General features: G+C 49.3%; 1 protein-coding gene across 2 annotated transcripts; it reads left to right on the top strand.

Annotated features, from left to right (window-relative positions):
- Positions 1-16,026: 16,026 nt before the first annotated feature.
- Positions 16,027-25,124, top strand: LOC124691225. Of its 2 annotated transcripts, XM_047224496.1 has the most exons (4): positions 16,027-16,242; positions 16,759-16,841; positions 24,304-24,501; positions 24,606-25,124. In XM_047224496.1, the coding sequence occupies exons 2-4, from the start codon at positions 16,767-16,769 to the stop codon at positions 24,702-24,704; spliced, it is 372 nt and encodes a 123-aa protein (XP_047080452.1). In that variant the 5' UTR covers positions 16,027-16,242; positions 16,759-16,766; the 3' UTR covers positions 24,705-25,124. The 2 variants fall into 2 exon arrangements, with proteins under 2 accessions (XP_047080452.1, XP_047080451.1); XM_047224495.1 differs by lacking the exon at positions 16,027-16,242 and having other exon boundaries at positions 16,358-16,841.
- The last annotated feature ends 151 nt before the right edge of the window (positions 25,125-25,275 follow it).

Raw genomic sequence — 25,275 nt, 5'->3', positions numbered from 1 at the left:
ATTAGGAGCAACATACTTACGGTTACCTAGCGTTATCTCATTTACGCGGGGATATGCCGTTACTTCTTTCTCTTTATTCTCCTTCTTCTTCTTCGTTCCCTTCTTCTTCTTCTTCTTCTCTTCCTTCTCCTCGTTCCCTTCTTTAGGAGGAAGAGGCTTGAAGGGTGGCTTGTCCGCATAACCTGATTTACTTTCGAAACAATAGAAGAAACTTGGGAGGATCCCTCCTTTTCATTAATTAGTTGAAAACACACAGCGGTCCTATCATATTTTGGCAAGGTGTCATCTTCTGAAATATTTTGTATGTAAGTATTTGTATGGCTATTATCAATGCAATAAGAAAAACACCCATGCAGGACATCATCAATATCAAGATCACTCATATATAACAAAGAGATTTTTCTCGACAGTTCTTCACACCCCAAAAATAAAGTAAGTTCATCATGCTGATTAGGAGTAATTTCATCATCACAATACAAATTTGCAGCACTCATTGGGTTCAAATTATCATTGGAGGGGCATTGAAAATTAAAATGACCCACTTCATGGCAAACTTCACAAATAAAAGGATAGAGGGCACAAACTTTTTACCAAGATCATCTAGAGCCCTAAACCACTTTCTAGTTTTTTCATTAGCATGATGGATACAATATTCATCTTTGATTTGATTAATTCCACAAGGTCTATGTATTCCACAAAAATTAACATGCTTATAGGAAATAGCATTCTTAGGAGTTTGAGCATGCTTATTGCAATAATTAACAACAATTTTATTCTTCATGCAAGCCTCTTTAAAAGGTTCATGATACTTATCAAAATTCTTTTTAGGCAATTCAAAATGAGAAGCAAAGGCTTTATAAAGATTTGCAGCAACTTGAGAGTCAAGACCATAAGTAGCACTCATATTTCGAAATTTATCGGTATCCATAAAAGCTTCAATGCATTCATAATCATAATTTATACCTGACTCTTTACCTTTGTCGTTCTCCCATCCTTCAGCATTCTCCTCAATCCGATCAACAAGATCCCACCTAGTTTCACCCTCCTTGCTTGTGAAAGATCCCTCTGAACAGGCATCCAGATAGTCCTTGTGTTGTCCTGAAAGCCTCGCATAAAAATTGTTAACAATAACATTACGGGGAAGCTCATGAATGGGACATTTGAGCATTAGTGACTTCAATCTCCCCCACGCTTGAGAAATACTCTCTCCATCACGAGGATAAAAGTTATAAATGTAATTCCTATCAATATGCACTTCATGAGGAGGATAAAATTTAGAATAAAAGAGAGGTACAATTTCCTCCCAACCAAGAGAATGACTATTCTTCAACAATTTATACCAATCCGTCGCTTTACCGGACAGCGAAAAAGAGAATAGCTTCTTCCTCACTTCATCCATAGAGATACCTGCACACTTGAATAACCCGCATAATTCATGCAAAAACGAGTAAATGATCTCCGGGATGGACAGTTCCATCCCCTTCATAGCGGTTATCAATAACACGTTCAATAATTTTCATGGGTATCTTGAAAGCGAGTACTTGCGATGAGGTGGATTTAAAATATCACAAGCATCATTAGAATTATCGCATATGGGAGACAAAGCATTATCAGAACAAATTTCCTCCCCTAAAGATGGGAAACTAAAAAGATCACAAAAACTAGCTTCCCCAAGCTTAGACTTATCCATAGCATTAGTAGTGATTGCGTTCATACTAATAACATTGCTACTAGCATGCAATTGAGGCTCCATAGGTTCTTTAATTTTCGCATCACACAATTCATGTCTTAACTTAGGAAATAAATTAAAAAGCTCATAGTTGTATTCCATTATGCCTTACTAGTGTAAAACAAGAAACAAAAAGATGCAATTGCAGGATCTAAAGGAAATAGCTTCGAGTACTTACAACGGCGAAAATAGCTTAGTAGCCGAGATCCGGAGTGTGAGTACCTTTTACCATTCCTCCCCAGCAACGGCGCCAGAAAATAGCTTGATGTCTACGGGAGCTTCTATTCTTGTAGACAGTGTTGGGCCTCCAAGAGCAGAGGTTTGTAGAACAGCAGCAAGTTTCCCTTAAGTGGATCACCCAAGGTTTATCGAACTCGGGGAGGAAGAGGTCAAAGATATCCCTCTCATGCAACCCCGCAACCACAAAGCAAGAAGTCTCTTGTGTCCCCAACACACCTAATAGGTGCACTAGTTCGGCGAAGAGATAGTGAAATACAGGTGGTATAAATAAGTATGAGCAGTGGCAACGGCACCGGAAAAGTGCTTTTCCCGGGACGGTAAACAAGCGATAGTAACGCAAGTAAAACGATAAACAAGCAGCGATAGCGATATTTAGGAACAAGGCCTAGGGATTAGACTTTCACTAGTGGACACTCTCAACTTTGATCACATAACAGAATAGATAAATGCATACTCTACACTCTTGTTGGATGATGAACACCATTGCGTAGGATTACACGAACCCTCAATGCCGGAGTTAACAAGCTCCACAATTCAATGTTCATATTTAAATAACCTTAGAGTGCATGAAAGATCAACACGACTAAACCAAGTACTAACATAGCATGCACACTGTCACCTTCACACTATGTAGGAGGAATAGATCACATCAATACCATCATAGCAATAGTTAACTTCATAATCTACAAGAGATCACAATCGTAGCCTACGCCAAGTACTAACACGGATGCACACACTGTCACCATTACACCGTGCAGGAGGAATAAAACTACTTTAATAACATCACTAGGGTAGCACATAGATAAATTGTGATACAAAACACATTGCAATCATAAAGAGATATAAATAAGCACCTCACTATGCCATTCATAACGAGTGAATAAGTATTCCGTGAAATATAGCCTAAGAGACCCACACGGTGCACACACTTGTCACCTTTACACACGTGGGACAAGGAGTCTCCGGAGATCACATAAGTAAAACCCACTTGACTAGCATAATGACATCTAGATTACAAGCATCATCATATGAATCTCAATCATGTAAGGCAGCTCATGAGATTATTGTATTGAAGTACATAGGAGAGAGATTAACCACATAGCTACCGGTACAGCCCCGAGCCTCGATGGAGAACTACTCCCTCCTCATGGGAGACAGCAGCGTTGATGAAGATGGCGGTGGTGTCGATGGAGGAGCCTTCGGGGGCACTTCCCTGTCCCGGCGGCGTGCCGGAACGGAGACTCCTGTCCCCCAGATCTTGGCTTCGCGATGGCGGCGGCTCTGGAAGGTTTCTCGTACCGTGGCTTTTTCGTCCCGAGGTTTTAGGTCGAGGGGCTTTATATAGGCGAAGAGGCGGCGTCAGAAGGTCAAAGGGGCGCCGACACTATAGGGGGCGCGGGCCACCCCCAGGCCGCGCCGGCCTAGGGTTTGGTGGGCCCGTGCCCCCTCTCTGGCGGTTCTCGTGTGTTCTGGATGCTTCCGGGCAAAATAGGAACCTGGGCGTTGATTTCGTCCAATTCGAGAATATTTCTTTACTAGGATTTCTGAAACCAAAAACAGCAGAACAACGAAGCGGCACTTCGTCATCTTGTTAATAGGTTAGTTCCAGAAAATGCACGAATAAGACATAAAGTGTGCATAAAACATGTAGATATCATCAATAATGTGGCATGGAACATAAGAAATTATCGATACGTCGGAGACGTATCAACGGGTAATGTGCTTGGCGAAAGGCGAGGGCGTTGTCCAACTCCTTGCGGGTCTTGTATAGCATGTAGTCGAGGTAGACAACATAGTGGTTCATCTCTGGGTGCGGGGGCATGGTCATCGGTCTTCCCATGAGGTCATGTCTTGGGTAGTAGATGAAGCGAGTGTTCTTGATCTTGTTCTCATTTTGTCCACACAGACGGGCAATTGCTTCCTGCATGGATTTGGCTATTCCATCCTTCCAAGTGTTTCCCGTTACAGAAAATCAGATGGTTTCCCATATTGGGGCTCCAAGCTTTCCTCTCAGATCTGCAGTAACTTCCCACCGAGGTTGTCCTCCTGACTGATTGTTGAGGGGTATTCCGAAAAACTTGGGATACGGGCGTCCTAAATACTCCACTAGTTGCTTCAAATCTTTCTCGAACATCAGGTCTCCTCCGTGGCCAATCTGATAGGACTCATAGTGGTATTCCATCTGTGAGCAATTAGGATGAGTCAGTCAGAGAAGTGAGAAAGTGTGCAAAATTTTATGTAGATTTATAAGGAAAAGTAGAGTATGGATTTCTCTTTTTGAAAAAGATCTCAAGGGTAAGAGTGAGAATAAGTTTTCATAAATATTCACTTCATTGGTTTTGAAACTAAGTTTCTCAGACGTCCATTCTAACTAGGGTCTCCTAAGGTCAAACAATGGCTCTGATACCAACTTGTCAACACCCGGATTTTTAAGTCCAGATGCCTATTATGCCATTCATCGCAATCCCAGGAATATTGTTTTTGCGAGACATAATAGATTGATATCACAACACATTATTCATTACAACACATAATCGTCTTACAACAAAGGATCACATGACCCAGTCTTAATACAACATGGTGGATCTAGAGATCCTATTACAAAACACATAGCGGAAGCGAAGTAGTAGCGGTCGTGGTCCATCTATTCCACAGTAACCGTTGACGTCGGAGTGGTCCTAGTTGTCGTAGACGTCCTGCTGTCCATCTTCCTCGTACTGCTGTTTTCCTTCATAGTCTGGCCATTTGAATAGCCAGGGACAAAGCCGTGAGTACATTAAAGTACTCGCAAACTAATACTAATGTAAGCACTATCAACTATAGTAAGGGGGTGCTAAGCTCTAAGTTTATTTGCATAAAGCCAATTTTAGTTCACAAACATTTTAGTAAAGCCTCTTCATTTGCTAATTAACTCAAGTGGGAACATTAGTGTCATTCCCACAACTCTGGTGTGATTCAAGTCAAATTCACCATTCACCTTTCAAGTTCAAGTCACAAGTCACATGTCACATTTTTGAAAAATGATCTGATGACGGAACAGTATGGCCTTTCCAACCGTCCATAACCGTGGACGCGGCTATTCGAATAGTTCTACACTCTGCAGAGGTCGTACACTTGCGCCACAACATTTGCAATAATCCGTCAGGGTTAACTGGCCCTGATTTATCACACTCCGTGTGCGGACTACCAACCATAACCTTTCACTTACATATCCTAGTATAGGCACCTCTCCCCATGAGCTTGGCCTCCCAGTGAAGACAGACAGTCAGCCTGGGAACTGCACAGGGCTTGGGCCGGACATTCACCTCATTTCACGTCATTTCACATCATTTCTTTTGTTGTAGAGGCAGCTTTCGGCATAACCCCAATGACGCTTGTTTAGAGGGAACCCATACTAAGACACATAAACTTCTAGTTAAGCCCTTACCCATAATCGGGTATTGTGGGGGTACTTGTAAAATTGGAATGGTATCGCATCCGAACCCAACCATCAGTTTTTGTAAAGTTCACCATGTCATTCACCAGTCATATTCATCTTCAAAATCTTTCAATAGAATGAATCATCATTCCAAGGTTTTCAAAGTCTTTTCATTTTACCTGTTCCCATTTAGAGTATTCAATTTTCTTTGTTAGCACTAGCAACTAGTCATGAGGGGTGCTAACTAGCTTTGGTTGCCATAGGCTAACTTTGATGATCTTGTTCTACTCTATACCAAGTGAATCATGAATCAAAAAGTACTTTGATAAAACAAAGCAATAAAGCTTGTAAGTAAAAGCTTGTAAGTAAAAACTTGGGATAGACTCATTAAGCATAAAGTAAAAAGGTGGTGATGCCTTTCTCTTGTAGAGCTTTGCACTTTGCAAGAATATTAGCTTGCCTTGGTTGGCACAGTTGTCAAAGTGGTCTTCCTCTTCCTGGTAGAAGTCCTCTTCTTCCTCGTAGTCTCCGGTACTAGCGTCTATAAATAAATACGAGTAACAATCACCAAACAAATCTTAATGGGCTACTTAGCCTTATTGGCTCACTCAAGATGATCTATTATCAACACAAACCTTACTTAACATTATCTTAGGGTTTTCTTTATTGCCTGTTGGAAAAACACTTTAATTCTACTATTTGATAACTACATGATTTAATACCACTTAGGGTTTCTAGTTATTTATTTTGAAAGTAATTTTATCTTATTGAGCATTAGTAAGATTTGATTTTCTGAAAGGGTAAAGGTGGTGATCATGTTGACCAAGGTCAACACTTCACATTCATCATAAGAGAGAAAATGAATTAAATGAGGTTCTATACCTCATGCAATTTAAATACTATTTGATTTAATATCCTCAAGTGCAAGTATGAGACCATATAACTAAGGTCATCATATTACTTCTTCTCACTTGGGAAAATGATTTAAAGGGGGTGCTATACCACATAGGTTTGAATTCCAAATTTTGACATAGTTTAAATGGGCTAGTTATGACTACATAGTCACTTTTTGTATTCTAGCCCATGATAATATGAAGCAACTATAGTATTTTATTACATACTAAATTAGACAACATAAAATGTGATTTATGAGAGGTGGAATCAACTCAAAATATTTTATGGTTGATTTTTGATATTTATTTGAATTTTGAAAAGTTACTGATTTGTCATTTTTATTGTAGAGGATCTAGAATGAATTTTTGAGTGAAACTAGTGGGACTAGTTGGAGCATTTCATAAGATTTCTGGAACATTTTTAAACACTAAATTTGGATTTGTAAATTCGAAACTATCCCATTTCTAGCAGTGCATCAGTATGCAATTTAAAGAAAAAGAATAAAACGGAATTCAAATTCAAACTGAGGGCGGGAAGAAGTTGGGCCGGCCCAGTTGCTGCCCGGGCCGTGCGTGCATGGCGCATGCACGTCGGGTGCAGGCGGAGCACGCGGCGCGTCGGATCGGGATCCGACGGCGCTGGGCCGTCGTCTTCCTCCCGACACTGCAGGCTTGCGGGGGCGATTTCTCTCACCTCGTAGCTCGGATTGAGGCGTGGTTAGGTGAGTTGGAAAGGTATTTCCAAGGGCTACAACTTTGGTGTAGGGCTCGGTGGCTATTGTGATGAAAATATGGGCGGTTTTTGAGGGATGCCGCCGGTGGCCGTGGCGAGCTTGTTGACGCCGGTGAGCTGTGAGGAGAGCGGGAGGGAGGTGCTAGGAGGAGGAAGGGGATGCTGCTGGGTGTTGTGAGGCTATCCAAGGCGCGGAGGGCTTCTTTTATAGGCTCCAGGGGAGGGAGGCGCGGCATGGCCGGCATGGTGGCCATGTCGCCGGGCGCGTGGCTACAGGGCGTTCTGGGCCGAACGGTCATGTCTAGGAGGTAGCTGGGTCCTTGGTGAGGTCACGTGAGAAAGTAGAGGGCAGGGGAAAGTCTCAGTCGATGGGGACGGGCGTGGACTTTGGTGTGCCCGAGTTGGTGTCCATGCACATGGATTGCATGGTAGGGCTGACGTTTGGCTTGGGCAAGGTACTGACAGGGTCAGTGTGCAGAGGCAAGCCTATGTGACAAGGTGTGTGAGGCTAGTGAAGAGAGTGACATGGTGAGCATGGTGGTGGTGACCAAGGGGATGGCATGGCTTGGCATTGGATCTTCTATGCCTTTTCTTCTTGGTCTTTGAGTGCTGCAGGCTTTGTTGAGGTGAGGCCAAGGTGTGTGACATGTTTGGCAAGATGAGAGAGAGCTAGATTGTGCACAATTGATTTTGGCAAAGGTGAGTGACATAGGCCATGGCATTGTATTGTCCTTTGATGAGATCATGCTCAATCCTTGTCTCTGGTGCTTGGCATGGTTGAGTGGTGTGAGGACATGGTACTAGACATGGTGGGCATGATTGGAGAGAACTAGAGAGTGCACACTTGATTTATGCCAAAATGTGTGTGACATAGGTCATGTACTTGGCTTGTCTTGTTTCATGTGGATGATGTCAATGCTAAGTGATGTCATGAGGGTGGTTGTGTGGTACTAGTGGTACTATGGATGAGCTCAAGGAGAGAGAGAGTGAGGTGTGAATAGTGGTTGAGAGTAGGTGTACTTCTATGTGAAAAAGGGGATTCTCAAGTAAAAATCTCATGTGTGGGTAAAATTTGCTAGGTTTCTTCATGGATGAGCTACTAATGATATTTGGCAGCCATGGGTGGCATTGGCTTGGGATTTGGATTTGGAAAAGATTTGTGAAGAAATCCAAAATTGGTGGGAATCTAGAATTGGTTTCTAAGTGGCATTTTGGCTTGACTAAGTTAAGCAATGGTCAATGATCTGGTCAAAGTGGTCAACACCAAAGTTGTTCACCTTGATGAGGTCTTGGATGAGGTGCAAAGAGTTGAGATAGTTTGGTTTGAGAATCTCCTAATAAAAGGGCTCAAAGTGGGTATGATATTAAAATTGTCAATTTTGACCATTAGTGTATGTAAGCTCATTTTGATTTCATATTTGATTTGATTTGAGTTTCTTTGGTTCCAAAAGTGTTAATAAGTGTTTAGTAACCATTTCCAACCACTGGGGCAAGCCAAAAGGGTCTAGGTTAAAGATTTGCAAAATTGGCCATAGCCACATATGTGATGAAGTGCATTTTTCTTAGTTTCTTATTTTCTTTTTCTTTGCTTCACTTAGGCATGGTTTAGGGTTTATTTAGTATTAGATTGAGTTTGGTAAAGGTTTCAAACCATTAGGGTAAGGTAGAGGTGCTTAGGTCAAGTTTTGGAAAAATGGCTATGTGCCACATATGCCTCTATGCATATGTTTATTTTATTTTTGTTTCCCATGGGATTTAGTTGATAAGTACTAGGTTAGGTTTGTTGATGTTCTCAAAGCATCTAAACAAGGTAGAAAAGCCTAGGTAAAAGTTTTACCAAAAATAGCATAGGCACATAGGCCCTTTTCTTATTTAATTTCATTTCTATTTATTTTGTTTATAAAGGATGGTGAGAAGAGGGGTGATGTTTAGGGTTTGGAAATATGTTCAAAGCAATAAACAAACAATCATGGAAATGACACAAGTATTTGGTGTGAGTACTATGCATAGCACCATATGTAAATAAAGTTTTTTGTTGGTTCTCATTTTTGGAAAAAGGAAAAGTCATTTTCTTCTTTGTCTGAAAATTTGGGATGTTACACCAAGCCATCTCCAGGTTTCTGAAGCAAAAAATGGCAGAAATAATTGTCCCAATCATTGACGCAGTTGAAGCATGTCCACAAAGAGGTATATATATAAAGAAAAATGATCCAATTGTAATCCACATGCCACCGTTGAACTGAATCGAATCAGACGACTTGGTGGGATAATAGCAGAATGTAGTGACATCTGGCACAAGACATACTTCTGCCAAAGACAACACTTCATCTGCCATATCAATAGTAAGACCTGCTATTTATCAACTGAAAAAAAAATTGTTCGCCTCGAAGAGACTAACTATTGTCCACACGGGTCCACCAAAAAGAGCGGAAGTTTCTCTAGGGCGATCGGGAGGCGATCGCGCTGAAGCTAGGGTTTCCGCTTGAGGGTGGTGAGTCTCCGGCGGCGAGGGTCATCTCGACGGCGAGGTGGTCCCCTGGTTGGTCGGGTAGGGGTTCCCCTGTGCCTCCGGTGCAGAGGGTACCTGGGTTTTTCGTCGTTGGGTCTCTGTATGGCATCTCCTCCACGATCGCCGGCGCCGAGAGGCGGGCGGGTTCGGGCGGTGTCGCGTTCGCCGGCGAAGTCGGGCGCGGAAGACCTGGCAGCAGGTCTCTCTGCGGGGATGGGCGACCTCCTGCTGACGGACAAGGAAGCCACTGGGCTGGTGATTGGGGATATTGGATCGGCTGCGGTGCCGAAACCTAAGTGGGCGGTGGTCGGCAAAGTCTGTTCACCACGCAAGCTGGTGATTGGTGCTCTGGAACGTGCTATGCAGAAAGCTTGGGGCCTCCATAGATCAGCACAGTTCCGTGACATGGGTGATAACAGGTTTGTTGTCAGGTTCACTTCAGAGGGAGATTGGAATCACGTTTTGAGGAAAGGACCATGGCAGTTTGATTTCAGTGCTATTCTTCTGAAAAAGTTTGATGGTTCCGTTCGCCCGTCCGATATGGTTTTCGACACTCTAGATGTCTGGGTTAGGGTTCTAGACCTACCGTTGGATATGTTGAATTATGTTTATGGGAGGCGAATTGGAAACTGGGTGGGAAATTTTATTTCAGTGGAGGTGGACGAGGATGGAATGGCATGGGGGGAAGAACTTCGTGTTCGGGCTGCTGTTCGTGTGGACCAGCCCCTTCCCCGTGGGGTGAATTTGAGGCAATCAGAGGACGATGTGGAAGGAACCTGGTTTGATCTGCAGTATGAAAAAATTCCTCACTTCTGTTTTGATTGTGGATGCTTAGTCCATGCAGATGATAAATGTCAGGCTGAGGGTGGAGAGGTGAAGCAATGGGGAGAGTGGTTGAGAGCTGAACCTAGGAAGCAAAGAAAATCCCCCCCACCAGCTAGACCCGGCGTGTCGTCGAGCAGTTTTAGTAGCAGATCTACTGGGTCGGAGGTGAGGTATAATGGTGGCGTCTCTATTCGTGATCTACCACCGAGAAGACACTTCTCCCAGGACTATTCCTTCTCAAGTTCATCCCGCACAGGCGGTGCTGGACTCAGGCGTGATGATGGGGAAGCTACTAGCCCTGATAAAGGCCACAGGGCAGGTGGAGGGAGGCGTGAAGACATCAATGGGAAATGGATTCAGGAATCCCGTAAGCAAAGGAGTGGGACTTATGTGAAGAAGACTAGGCAGCCCTCAACAGCCACCCCGATGGATCTTTCTCAGGTGCCACTGGGTACTATGAGTAAGAAGAGGGGTCCAAAACAAATGTGGCTGTCGGTTAATGTTCAGGTGATTGGGGAAGGAAACTCGGAGTCTCAAGGGAAGAGGCAGAGGACAACGTCGGTGTTTGACAGGCTTGAAGACCTAGCGGCGGACCCTGCTATGCAGGGCCGCCGAGAGCAATGAATTGCCTCAGCCTTAACTGCCGCGGGTTGGGGTTGGACGCGGCGGTAGGCGAGCTCCGTGACCTTTGTAGGTCATACAACCCTGGTGTGGTGTTTTTAAGTGAGACTAAGAAGAGAGCAAAAGAAATGAATAAATTGAAATGGAGTTTGGGGTTTAGGAATGGAGTGGCGGTGGATTGTGTGGGAAGGAGTGGTGGTCTGGCGCTGTGGTGGCGGGACGATTTGCAAGTATCTGTACGTCCATGGTGCCAATATTACATAGATGCTGAGATTATTTTTGAGGGCAAGAAGTGGAGATTTAGTGGTATATATGGAGAGCCTAGAACTGATTTGAGGCATAGAACATGGACAGCCCTTAGATACCTACGAGCACAAGATGATCTCCCTTGGCTATGTGCAGGAGATTTCAACGAGGCTTTGTCACAGGACGAGCAATTGGGTGGAAACACAAGAAGCGATGCTCAGATGCTGGCTTTCCGTGAGTGTCTGTCGGACTGTGGACTTACTGATCTAGGATACAGGGGCTATGCGTTTACATGGGATAACAAGAGGGAAGGGGCAGCTAATGTACAGGTCCGGTTGGATAGAGGTACGGCGACAGCGCCGTTTCTCTCTATGTTCCCTTTGACCCAGGTCGAGCATATACCCACGGAGGAGTCTGACCATATGGCCCTCTTAGTGAAAATTGCTGCAGAGCCACATCGCAGAGTCCCTCGAGGGGCAAGGGGCTTCAAATTCGAGGAAATGTGGGTGAAGCATGAAAACTATGAAGCCATGGTGAAGGAAGCTTGGGAGCAAGGCGGCGCTTCTGCCTTAGGGATTAATGGTCTGTGGAGACGGCTCCATGACCTGTCTGGGCATATGCAACGCTGGAGTTTTGAAACTTTTGGCTCGGTCCGAGCTGAGATTAAGGCACTACGAAGCAAGTTGGAGGAGGCAAAAATGGCCGCTTTAGTCTCGGATTCCTCACTGGAGGTTCCGAGGTATTGAGAAACAGTTGCATGAGATTTATGAGGGGGAAGAAATTATGTATAGGCAACGCTCACGGCAAGAATGGCTAAAGGCGGGGGATCGCAATACGAAATTCTTCCAGAATAGAGCATCCCACAGGAAGCGCAAAAATACTATTCGGGCGCTGCGTAAAGAGGATGGATCTTTATGCAAAACAAATGAAGGAATGAGGGGTATGGCACTGGCCTTCTACCACTCCTTATACTCATCGGAGGGATCTACTCGAGCGGATCAGATTCTCGAGCTGATTGAGCCGCTAGTTACAGAGGATATGAACCGATCTCTCACTGGAGGGTTTTCGGACAAAGAAATAGAGGAGGCTCTTTTTCAGATGGGCCCAACAAAGGCACCGGGGCCGGATGGACTGCCAGCCCTCTTTTACCAAAGACACTGGTCTTTTCTGAAACCTTATGTGTGCAGGGCTGTCCGAGATTTTCTGGAGGGAAAGGAGTGCCCGAATGATTTTAATGACACCATTCTGGTTTTGATCCCTAAAGTGAACCAGCCGGAGCTCTTGTCACAGTTCCGACCAATTAGCTTGTGTAATGTTCTGTATAAGATCGCATCGAAGGTGGTGGCGAACAGGTTAAAACTGATTCTTCATATTCTGATTTCGGAGGAGCAAAGTGCTTTCGTTCCAGGGAGGCTGATTACGGATAATGTTCTTATTGCGTATGAATGTGTGCATGCTATTCGGAAGAGAAAAAGAAAGAAGCCCCTGTGTGCGGTTAAACTAGATATGATGAAGGCCTATGACAGGGTTGAGTGGAGCTTTTTAGCTTTGGTGATGGGAAAAATGGGTTTCTCTCAAAGATGGATAGATATGATTATGAGGTGTGTGCAAACAGCAAAATTCTCTGTCAGGTTGAATGGTGAAGTATTTGAGAGGTTTGCACCATCAAGAAGTTTGCGGCAATGGGATCCCATTTCCCCCTACCTATTTCTGTTTTGTGTTGAGGGTTTTTCTGCACTACTCAAGCAAGCACAGAGAGAGAAACAGATTGCGGGAGTTTCTTTTGGGTCGGCTGGTCCGACAATTACACACCTGTTATTTGCTGATGATAGCGTGGTTTTCTTGGAAGCAAGCAATGCTAGCTTGCTGGAGCTTAGTAGAATTCTGCGCGCCTATGAGTCTTCATCGGGGCAAAAGGTGAACCTACAAAAGTCCTCTATTTATTTTGGAAAAGGTTGCTCAGATGATTCTCGCCAAAACCTGAAGCAGATAATTGGCATTGAATGTGAGGCGCTCTCGGAGAAGTACCTTGGCTTGCCAACAGTGGTGGGCCGGTCTAAAGATGGAGCTTTCAAGCAGTTGCCAGAACGATCTTGGGGGAAAGTCCATGGGTGGAAAGGCCAAGGTTTATCGATGGAGGGGAAAGAGACGTTGGTGAAGTCGGTGCTCCAAGCAGTACCAACTTACTCTATGGGCTGCTTCATGCTGTCTAATAAAATGTGTAGCAAGCTCACGTCGATTTCATCTCGTTTTTGGTGGGGAGCTGCCGATGGCCAGAGGAAGGTGCACTGGCTAAGCTGGGATAAGATGTGTGTTCCCAAGAGGAGTGGAGGGATGGGTTTCAGAAATTTTGGCGATTTCAATCAGTCGCTGTTAGCCAAGCAGGGTTGGAGGATGGCAACAAACCCGGAATCACTTTGTGCACGTGTTCTCTGGGCTAGATATTTCAGAGGGGGTGAATTCTTGACAGCGAGGTGCCCCAAGGGTGCCTCATTTACTTGGAGAAGTATTGTGCATGGTAGGGAGCTACTTAAAGAAGGAATTATATGGCGGGTTGGGGATGGGTCGAAGATTGATGTGTGGAGGGATAACTGGATACCGAGATCGGGGCTGAAACGTCCACTGGGACATAAGCCGAATGCATTGGTTCAGAGGGTGGATGAACTCCTCTTGCCAGGGGGTGCAGGCTGGAATGTGGCCAAGCTAGAAGAAGTGTTTTTCGAGAGTGATGTTGCCGATATTGTTCAGATTCCCGTGGGTAGAGCTGGATCAGAGGATTATCTCGCATGGAATAACACCAAAAACGGGGTTTTCACTGTCAAGTCGGCATATCACCTGAAGAAGCATCTAAAAGCTTTGAGCAACGGGCGAGCAGGCTCCTCTATGAGTTGTGATGAACACAAAGGGTGGTTGGCATTATGGGCGGCAGAGGTCCCGGGTAAGGCCAAGATTCATACCTGGAGATTAATAAAGAATGGCCTTGCAGTGGGATCCGAGCTTCAGCGACGAAAAATTAAGGAGGGCGTCAAATGCGTTATTTGCTATAGAGATGAGACGTTGCACCATAGATTTTGGCGGTGCCCTCACTCGGTCAGGACTTGGGAGGTTGTTCGGGAGCAAGCGGGGATGCGTCTTGAAGCTCCGCCTGATGTCGCTGCTCGTCGCGTCAAGCTAAAGGGATGGCTCCTGGACTGGATTGGGAAATTGGAAGAGAAGGAGCTTTCGGTGGCCATAATGACTCTATATCAGCTATGGCTGGCAAGAAATGAAGCGCGAGAAGAGGTTGCTGTTGAGGACCCGGATGCTATCGCGAGGAGATCTCTGTACCTGGTGGAGGAATGGCGCAATCTCAAGTCGGTGCCTCCTCCGCGGCTGTTGAGATCGGTGGAGCACTGGCTCCCTCCCGAGGATGGCTGGTGCAAGACTAATGCTGATGGGTCTTTCCGCATGAGTTCTGGAGCTGGCGGTACAGGTGTGGTTCTGCGTGATCATCGCGGGGGTTTTCTGGCTGGTGAGTGCCATTTTTTGCCCTCTGTATCTGATCCCGAGAGAGCCGAGCTGATTGCCTGCAAAAGGGCTTTGGAGCTCGCCAAGCGACAAGGTCGGGAGAAGGTTTGTCTGGAAACGGATTGCCTGGGTGTTATTACCAAGCTGAGAAGCAAGGAGATGGACCGTTCTGTTCATGGTCCCCTCGTCGAAGAGGTTAAATTTCTGCTGAAGGGCTTCGTAGAGCACTTAGTTAGGCATGCACGTCGATCGTGCAATGGAGTAGCGCATTTGCTAGCTAAACAGGGCTGCGAAAATAATAAGTACTATACTATTTGGCAACAAACATCTTTTTTGTGAGAATTTTGAGAGAGGTTGGAAATTAACATGATGGTGACACGTGTGTGATTTGGATGGTTTAATTTTCATGGATCTTTTATGTGTGCAATTTTGGTGCCCTCTAGAATTTAGGTGGTAGGTTTGGCATTTATGTGGTGTTGACACATGTGCAGTTTAAACGTTTTCTTTTCGTGGAGCTCTTGTGGCGAGATACTCTGGTGAGTTCCTGGTGTGGCTGTAGGCTCGACAAAGCTAGGATGGTGGTGGATCACGGTGCGGTTTCAAGTTCGAAGAATCGAGAAGGGATTCGTGGCATGGTTGGGTGCCTTCGCTGTCCGCTCCGACACGTTCTCTATTTTCTTCTCCACGATCCAATCCATTAACCCCTCTCTACTCAGCTGCCGCCGGCCTCCCGTGGAGAGCTCCTCCCTGGCTGAAGTCTTCCTCCACCTCCATGGCTGCACAAGTAGTCAGCCCACCACCACAACACCGGAGAGCCCCGCGAGGAGGCCGATAACGGCGTGCCGGCGACCGAGGCAAGGCTTCGCAGGCGGAGGAGGCCGATGCGGTGCCGCGCCGTGCCGGCGAGGAGCAGCATGGGAAGAGGTCCGAGTTGGCCGGGATTGTGGTGACGGCGGCGGCATTTCCTTCCCGGAACAGAGGGAGAGGGTTAGGGTCGGTCGCCGAACCGCTGCCCCGCTGAGCCGCCCCTCCCATGTTTAGCGGCGGCGAGTTACGGGCGCGCCATGGCTGGGGCTCAAGGGCCGATTCTATGCCCCGTGGAGCCGCCGCTCCCGCTGTTACGGGCGCGCGACGGCGAGGGCTCAAGGGCCGCACCTCTACCCCGTGTAGCCGCCACTCCCGCGTGCTACGGGCGTGCGACGGCGGGGCTCACAGACGATGATTTGAGATCGCGGCTACAGGGGGTTGCCGCGTGAGACGATGGCGATTCGAAGGCGCGGAATAACAGCTGCTCTAGCCTCTCTCTAAGACAGCGCGTGGTGGCGCGTGACCGCGCGGAGAATTGCTACTCCTGACAATAGCGACCATGGAGTGCGGCGCCGGGGTGACGTATGCAGAGCATGACAGCGGAGGCTCTAGGGGGCACAACAACGGCAGCTCTAGGATGCGCAGGGATTGCTGCTTGAGGACTCACCTCCTCTCCTTCTTCTGTGCAGAGACGGCAGATTCGGGTTCACACAGGTTTCGGCAGCATCTTCCCTATCTCTGGTTCCCCTCTTAATTTTTTCCACCAAGAGTTCATAATTCATGCATGGAAAGAGCCATCATATGATTATTAGTTACCTGGTTGCTTTGTAATTGGTAGTTTCAATTTAGATGCAATTCAGTTCGGTGTTTGATAATCTGGCCCTCAGCTGATTTCTCGGCTTCAAATACAGCTAAATATTTTGTTATACTTTGGAGTAACAATCTGCAATATGTTCTTACATTTAATCTTTAAAATATATGTATGTTTTTCTCTATGTTGTCCTGGCTGTTGGGGAATCAGTTACTTTGTGTTGAATAAATCAAGAAGATGCACAAAAGAAAGTGCGCCCTCCTCTATGTATCTCAGACATTTTCTAGAAAACACATATGATTGTTAGCACCTTTAATCTACAAAGTACATGTATCCTCTTCTCTCATTAGTTCAGATGTATTATGGAGATAACATCTTCCTCTATGACCATGTTTTGGTTTGATACATGCAAATTGCAGACAGAGCCATGTGTGTAGCGCCACGGGCACGTGGAACACAAATGTGGCATTCAGTTCGTGGACCACTGGCACGCAGACTCCAGGTGACACATTACTCATTTCCTCCTCTTCGTCGATCTGGTGTTCTCTCTCTCCCACCTTTTATTTCCCCTTATAAGTTCATTCCAATGAACACCACCAGTTGACCACAATGCAATTTTTTCCTTAGATTTATTCTAGGTTTGCTATCTCAATCTTACAATAGCGCCAAACACACAAGCAAGTTTGCCGGGTCTGTCCTCATCTCTTTTAGTTCTTGGTTGACATGCGTCGTGTTAAATCGGAGAGCTTGGTTAGTTTGTTTCATGTGCATCAGTGAATAAAATTGCATTCTACTTCTTGACTCTTGAGCCTGTAGTTAAAAGGAATTGATTTATTTTGGTCTCAAACCCTGCATAGATATTTATTCCATGCACTGATATTTTTTATTGGTCCTCAAGATAAATCATCTGGTTTTGAACTTATTTTAGCTGCCTTGAATATTGATATGGTTTTACCGACTAAATCTTAGAAAATGCTACATTGCATGGAGCAGATGTTCTTAGTGTCCCTGTCCAAGCCACTGTAAAATAGTTGAGTGTTATTTTATAGGTCTGTATGAATATCAATATGATGAGCTTGCAAACATCTTTATAAGGAGAACTTTGATCATCTGCATCGTAGTTTATCAATAATAACTTGTAGCATGTGCCTTCTAGAGATCTTCAAACAACCACAATTGTGTGTCATAACCGATTCTACTGTTTTAATACAAGAAAGATTTTTCTTTGCTGCTTCTGAATATTTTGTATATGAATTGATTCAGAGAAGGAATCCATATGTCTGGTGATGTCCCTACAATTTTTATTTTCGTCTATAATGTGTATTGCCGGTACTGTTGTACTATTCAGCAAGAAATTTAACCCTTTTTTCAAATCCAAGATTAAAATAAGTGTGGTTGTAGTAGTATATGTGATATTTATTAATACATCGGCGGCAGATTGAGAAATTTAACCCTTTTTCGAATTCACTATTCTTCTTAACCAATGATTTCTTATATAGAGAGAACGGTCCTCACAAATTGAAAATATTAATTTGTTAAGAATCAATCGAATTGAAGTCATAGTGTCATCGTTGGCTGGAATTGATATATTCGCGAGATCTGGGTCGCAATTTGTATCGACTAAATAAATATCTGTATTGCCGGTACTGTTGTACTATTCAGCAAGAAATTTAACCCTTTTTCGAATCCAAGATTAAAATAAGTGTGGTTGTAGTAGTAATACATCGGTGGCAGATTGAGAAAAATCAGGAAGAGTATAGATAAGTTTGGGGAATATGACATGGTAACCTCCTTTCACGTACTACTACAAGATGACATCAGAATGACACTACGGGGGATAAGGAAGATGTCAAATGTTTTTACACATTCCTTATCCTCCGTTTTCTATCACACCTACTGGTAGAAACTAGGGTTCTACCGAGGCGAGGGCGTAGATTGTAGGGGTGGAAGTGCGGAGAGCGAGAGGGAGGAAGGCGGCGCCGGCGGCAGGGCGCCGTGGCGGGCTCGCGGCGGCGGCTAGGGCTTGGGCGGCGCGAGCAAGAGAAGGCCGACTCCTGCGGGAGTCGGCAATAATGATATCTGATTATTGCTTGATTGATTTAGTCTATTACAACTCGTATATATAAGAGAACTAGCGAAACCCTAATCTGCTAACTGGGCTAAGCCCCTAACTAAGCTTGGCCGGTTGGGCCAATGGGCCCCCTCCGGCGGTAGACCAGGCCGGTCATAACATCTCTCCCCGCTCGCGCAAACAGCTCGTCCTCGAGCTGGTAGTCCGGATAATGTCTGCCGGAACTCCTCGCGGGGCTCCCAAGTCGCCTCCTCCTCGGAAAGGCCCTCCCACTGCACCAACAAGTGCCACACATCACGACGGAGTTGAGCGCGGAGCACCTTGGCCGGACCGGGCAGCGAGACGACCCTCAGCCGTCGGCGGAAGTGGTGGAGTGGCCATCGGTGGGGCACCGTGATAGGGCTTCAGCAGGCCCACATGGAACACGTCGTGAATGCGAGCCCCCTCTGGTAACTGGAGCCTGTAGGCCATGGTCCCAATCCGCTCGACGATGATGAAGGGCCCCGCATAGCGCGGACCAAGTTTACGCTTGGCACGCGGGTCGAGGGACTGATGAGAGCGGTGCAACAGGCGAAGCCACACCCAGTCACCCACCGCATACTCAACCTCCCGATGTCGCCCGTCATAGTAGTGCTTGGCGACCTGTTGAGCTTGGACAAGACGCTGCCGCACCTCAGCCAGCATCTCGTCGCGTGCGCGGATGAGCTCGCCAGCTGCCTCCGTCCGCGCTGTCGCTGGATCCACCGGTAGGATAGGCGGTGGGGGTCGACCGTAGACCACCTCGAACGGCGTGGCACGCGAGGGCGAGTGGTAGGAGGTGTTGTAGCGATACTCCGCCCATGCAAGCCAATCCACCCAAGCGCGAGGACGATCACCCGTAACACGGCGCAAATACATGGCGATCACCTTATTGACCACCTCGGACTGGCCGTCCGTCTGAGGATGGAACGCCGTGCTGAACCGGAGTTGGACCCCAGCCATGCGGAAGAGGTCCCGCCATACGTGCCCTGTGAACACCGGATCTCGATCACAGACAATGGACGAGGGAAACCCGTGTAGGCGGACGATACCGTCGAAGAAGGCGCGGGCCACAGACGCCGCCGTGTAGGGATGGCCAAGCGCGATGAAATGGGCGTATTTGGAGAAGCGGTCAACCACCGTAAGGATGACAGACTTGCCGCCCACCCTCGGAAGGCCCTCGATGAAGTCCATGGAGATGTCGGCCCACACCTGTGAAGGAACGTCAAGCGGCTGCAAGACACCGGCTGGACGCAAAGTCTCCGTCTTGTTGCGGCCGGCACGTCTCACACGAACGCACCCAATCCCGGACCGGGGCCTTATCGCCAGGGATGTAGAAGTCCGCACGAAGGCGATGGAGGGTCTTCTGGACACCCTCATGACCGACGGAGTGCGCCAAGAGCAGCACCTGATGGCGGAGGTCATCATGGTCGGGGACGAACACGCGGCGCCCGTGGAGGAGAAGGCCGTCGGTGACGCGCCAAGGGTCGTCCAACTCGCCCGCGGCGAGCTGCTGCCGCAGTAGCTGGGCATCCGGCGCGGACACCGTCGCCTGGCGGATGCGGTCGAAGAGGGCGAAGGAGGGACCCGAGCGGATGCAGAGCAGGTGTCCGGCCGAGTCACCCTCAATGGCGTCGGGCTCGACGTCGCGGCGGGACAGGGCGTCGGCCACTGTGTTGAGGCGGCCCGGACGATACTCCACCGTGAAGTCGAAGCCAAACAGCTTGCTGATCCACTGGTGCTGGGGCACTGTCGACAGCCGCTGGTCCAAGAGGAACTTGAGGCTGTAGTGGTCCGTACGTACGCGGAACGAGCGCCCCCATAGGTAAGGGCGCCAGTGGCGGACGGCCTGGACCAAGCCAATGAGTTCCTGCTCATACGCCGCCAGCTTGAGGTGGCGTGCAGCAAACGGCCGGCTGAAGTAGGCGAGCGGCCCGTCACCCTGGTGAAGGACGGCACCGAACCCCGCCCCGGAAGCGTCACAGTCGACGATGAACGGCTTGTCGAAGTCCGGCATCTGGAGAACGAGGCCCGTCGTGAGGGCCCCCTTAAGGGCCTCGAAGGCAGCGGTAGCCTCGTCGTCCCAAGCGAAGGCCTCGTGTCGCAGACGGGCGCGTGAGCGGCGAGGCGATGAGGCCGAAGTCCCGGATGAACTTCCGGTAGTAGCCGGCGAGCCCCGGGAACCCGCGGAGGGCGCGTGGTGAACGCGGCGTCGGCCGGGCGGCGACCGCTGCCACCTTGTCCGCATCCGTGGCCACCCCGTCGGCGGAGATGAGCGTGACCAAGATAGGCCACCGAGGTCGTCGCAAACGAGCACTTCGAGCGCTTGAGGTGAAGTCGATGCGCTCGAAGCTCGTTGAAGACGATGGCGACATGCTGCAGGTGCTCCACCCATGATGCGCTGTAGATCAAGATATCATCGAAAAAAACCAGCACAAAACGACGTAAGTATGGGCGAAGGACATCATTCATCAGGGCCTGGAAGGTCGCGGGCGCGTTGGTGAGGCCGAAGGGCATCACCACGAACTCGAAGTGGCCATGGTGTGTCCGGAACGCCGTCTTGGCGATGTCCTCCGGGTGCATGCGCACTGATGATAGCCTGAGCGGAGGTCGAGCTTGGTGAAGAACCTCGCGCCGTGGAGCTCGTCAAACAGCTCGTCAACCACCGGGATCGGGAACTTGTCCTTGAGCGTGAGGGCGTTGAGGGCGCGGTAGTCGATGCAGAAGCGCCACGTGCCATCCGACTTGCGCACCAAGAGCACCGGCGCGGAGAACGGGGACGTGGAGATCCTGATGATGCCCGCCGCCAACATGAGGGCGCACTGGCGCTCTAGCTCGTCCTTCTGCAGCCAGGGGTAGCGGTATGGGCGCACAGCCACCGGCGCCGACCCGGGGAGCAAGTGGATGCGATGGTCACATGCTCGTGGGGGCGGCGAGGCCCTGCGGCTCCTCGAAGATGTCGCCATGCTGCCGTAGGAGGTGCGTCGGGGAGGGGGTGGTCGGCGTCGTCGGCCCCGAGACTAGCTGGAGCTGCGGTGCGGGAGATGTGCCCCCGAGGCCCTCCCAGCGGATGTGGCGTCCCTGGCGCCAGATGGTCATCGTCAGGGCGTCGAAATCCCAGAGGATGGGTCCGAGTGTCCGCAGAAAGTCGACGCCAAGGATGAAGTCGAAGCAGCCCAAGTCGATGCCGGCGCACGTGATGACGAAGTGCTCGTCGCCGATGGTAAGGGGACGTGCTGCACCACCCCATGGCGGTGGAGGCGGTCACCGTTGGCCACGGTCACGCGGAGGAATCCCCGCCCGTCGGCTGTAGCGCGAGGCGGCGCATAGTGGCGGCGGGGAGGAAATTATGCGTAGACCCCGTGTCCAGTAGCGCCACCAGGGGCTCGCCCTGGATGGTGACCGGGAGCAACATCGTCCGCTCGTGGAGGATGCCGGCGAGCGCGTGGAGGGACACGACGAAGGCCGTGGCAGCTGCGTCGGTCGGCCCGGCCATCTCGGATGCCGCGGCCACCGGCCCGGCCATCGGGTCGCCCTCCTCGACATCGACAGTCTCCAGGTAGAAGAGGCGAGGGCACACGTGTCCGGGCGTGTATGGGTCATCGCGGTTGAAGCGAGAGTCCCGGGCGGCGGCGTTCGGAGCTGCTCCGCCGGGGTGAGGCGGCGGAACGTGCGTGTAGCTGCGGGGGCGAGGGCCAGCCCGGTCCAGGTGGGGCGGGGCGGGTGGCGGCTGCGGCCGGCGGAGGAGGACGGGCGGCGCGGGCGCCGCGGGTCGGGACGTCTCGCTGAACCGCCCGGGCGCGGCCGCTCATAACGCGCGCGTAGTGCATCGCCGTCCGGAGGTCCCGCGGGGCTCGTAGCTCGACGTCCACGCGGATATGGTCCGGGAGGCCACCAATGAAGAGCTCGGCACGGCTGTTGGCCCGTCACGCCGGGCGCATGGCAGGCGAGGGCTTGGAAGCGGTCGGCGAAGTCCTGCACCGTGGTGGTGAACGCCAAACGTCCAAGTTCCGCCGAGCGGCTGCCGCGGACCGGGGGCCGAAGCGGAGAAGGCAGAGCTCACGGAACCGGTCCCATGGAGGCATGCCACCCTCGTCCCGCTCCGGGGAGTAGTACCACGTCTGGGCGGCGCCGCGGAGGTGGTACGAGGCGAGCCACGTCCGGTCCGAAGCCAGGGTACGCTGTCCCCGGAAGAACTGCTCGCACTGGTTGAGGGGGTCCTCGACGCCGTCGTATGTGGCGAATTCCAGCTTGGCGTAGCGTGGGGAGCGAGGCCGGTGGCGCCACGGGCGGGGTACTCCGCGCGACCAGCGGACGGCTCGGCGAAGCGGGCGGGCGGCGGGTCCGGGAAAGACGGCCGCGGAGGGTCCCCGGCGGTGGTGTAGACGGGGGCTGGCGCCGGTGCGGTCGAGTGGATCGGCGGGGGCTCCGTCGCGGTCACCCACGCAGGGAGTCGGGAGGGCGAGGGCGGGAACTGGACCCGCTGGATGGGCACCCCCTGGGGCAGCGGGGCGGGGCCCGGGCTGGGGGCCGGCGGCCGGGACGCCCATGGTGGCGGCGGTGAGGCCGGGGGCGGAGTGGGCGCTCCTTGGCCGAGGAGGGCTGTCGGCGCGGCCGGGTATGCACCGAGGGGTGGCGACGGGACCGGCGTAGTCATCCCCTCGCGTGCCGATGAGGTACGGGCGGATGCCCCGGACGGCGGTGGCGAGGTCGTGGATGGCCGTCGGCAGCTCTCGCGGCGAGAGGAGGGGGGCGGCGCCGGCTACATCTGCCAGGGGCGCCGCGGCGCCCGTGGAAGGCGGCGGCAGCTGCGCGGCGGAGGAGGCCGGCGGCGTCTCGGAGGCGGCGGCGGTGGTGGCGGTGATCTGGCCCGAAGACATGATCGTAGATGTCTCCGATACCAAATTGGTAGAAACTAGGGTTCTACCGAGGCGAGGGCGTAGATTGTAGGGGTGGAAGTGCGGAGAGCGAGAGGGAGGAAGGCGGCGCCGGCGGCGGGCGCCGTGGCGGGCTCGCGGCGGCGGCGGCTAGGGCTTGGGCGGCGCGAGCAAGAGAAGGCCGACTCCTGCGGGAGTCGGCAATAATGATATCTGATTATTGCTTGATTGATTTAGTCTATTACAACTCGTATATATAAGAGAACTAGCGAAACCCTAATCTGCTAACTGGGCTAAGCCCCTAACTAAGCTTGGCCGGTTGGGCCAATGGGCCCCCTCCGGCGGTAGACCAGGCCGGTCATAACACCTACAGTGTCCGTTGTAATTTAACATGAAAGCATCATTTATTCTTGAACTACTGACGGGCGCAACGCTGAAGAATGAATTGGTTGCATAAGGTTACTGTTCCTTTCTAAGAAGTGGTTGCTCTCCTTTATTTATGAAGACATTGAACTTTTTAGCATATTTATTTTGTTGTTTTTAGATGCTTTAGGTTGTTCAGACTTGAGATAAAAAGTAGCTACTTATTTGGAACCCCAAACTTGATTTCCACCTTTCCCATGTCAAACAAGTTGACGACTCGATATGAGAAGAGAGGACGTTACTTGGTAGGCTCTAACTCCAGAGCTTTTTTGCAATCATTTTAGCGTAAATTTCATAATTACCTGAGGGCGTTGATGCAAAATTAAATCTACATTCCCCTCTTGGTTGAACTAAATATGGCAAGTACGCAGAAGAAGCGACCAAATTGAAAATTTATCAGTAGAATTTTGTTATCTTAGGTGCTTACTCTCCAGGTGCGTCATTATAGTTGATTTCTATGTGTAGCATTATGGCACATGTAAGTAAGCAGCTGGTGAAATTTTACACTTACTAGCAATATGTGGTTTTTTCTGTGAATAGAAATATGTGCTTTACCAGCACACTTCCACATGCAGATTGTTGATCCCATCATCCATGTCAATGTTGCCCTGCGGCAGGGCATAGATGGTTCAGCTTTAGGCCAGAGCTGCAAAGGCCTCTCTACTCCTGAAACTCCAAAGCAGGCTCAAGGTCCTGGTGAGACTTCAACTCTGCCGCCGCCCATGGTTCTCACGCCACAAAGTACATCATCATCAGCATCCGCTATCAATGAGGTATATCTTGATGGGGAAAAAAGTCAGTGAGGTATAATTTGACAGTCTTAGAAGGGGGTACTGGTGTTTTTGGATTTCTGACAGACAATATGTTGATGTTGTAGACTGGCTCCGATGCCACTGAAGGAATAAAGCGCAAGAATATTGGTGCTAGTCAGAACCCAACGTCGAAGAAGGGGTTGTATTTCTCGGATAATGACTAGGTTACACATGTTCGTGTGCTTAATATATGAGTCGCATGGGATGTGAAGTGTAAGATGCTACCGTTTCTGCTGTATGCAAGCTGCTTTTTGGCTGGTGTGTGCAGCCAGGAAGCTTTGTTATGGGCCCCGTTTTCTGTTGTTTAAGGCCCATACAGTGTGTCGGCTACACTCATTTTCACCAACTGGTAGCCATTGCTCACAAGCGCTTCTTGCGATGACCTGCATTGGTCTACAGCCGCTGTGTTAGCATAGTGACCGGATATGAGCACAAATTACTCAAAAGGTGCGATCTCTAAGAGGGGAGCACTTAGTCGTAGTGGTACCATGTGATCTGTTTGCTTTTGGACACTGTGTGCCAATGATGTATATGCATTTTTCAACTCAAGCACATTATGGTCTTCAATATATTTACTTTGCTGAGTTTATTGGCAAAAATATTTTGCTTTTGGATTTAGATGGTTACAATGTCATATGCATGTTTAGAGACTGGTACAAATCAAAGCTCAATAATTTCTAAATAAAACAATTTCTGGTGATTTCACTATTTTACTTTACAATGTGTCATTGATAT

This window comes from Lolium rigidum, chromosome 2 (assembly GCF_022539505.1).
Source record: "Lolium rigidum isolate FL_2022 chromosome 2, APGP_CSIRO_Lrig_0.1, whole genome shotgun sequence".
NCBI lineage: Eukaryota > Viridiplantae > Streptophyta > Magnoliopsida > Poales > Poaceae > Lolium > Lolium rigidum.
This window is presented reverse-complemented; position numbering and strand designations above follow the sequence as displayed.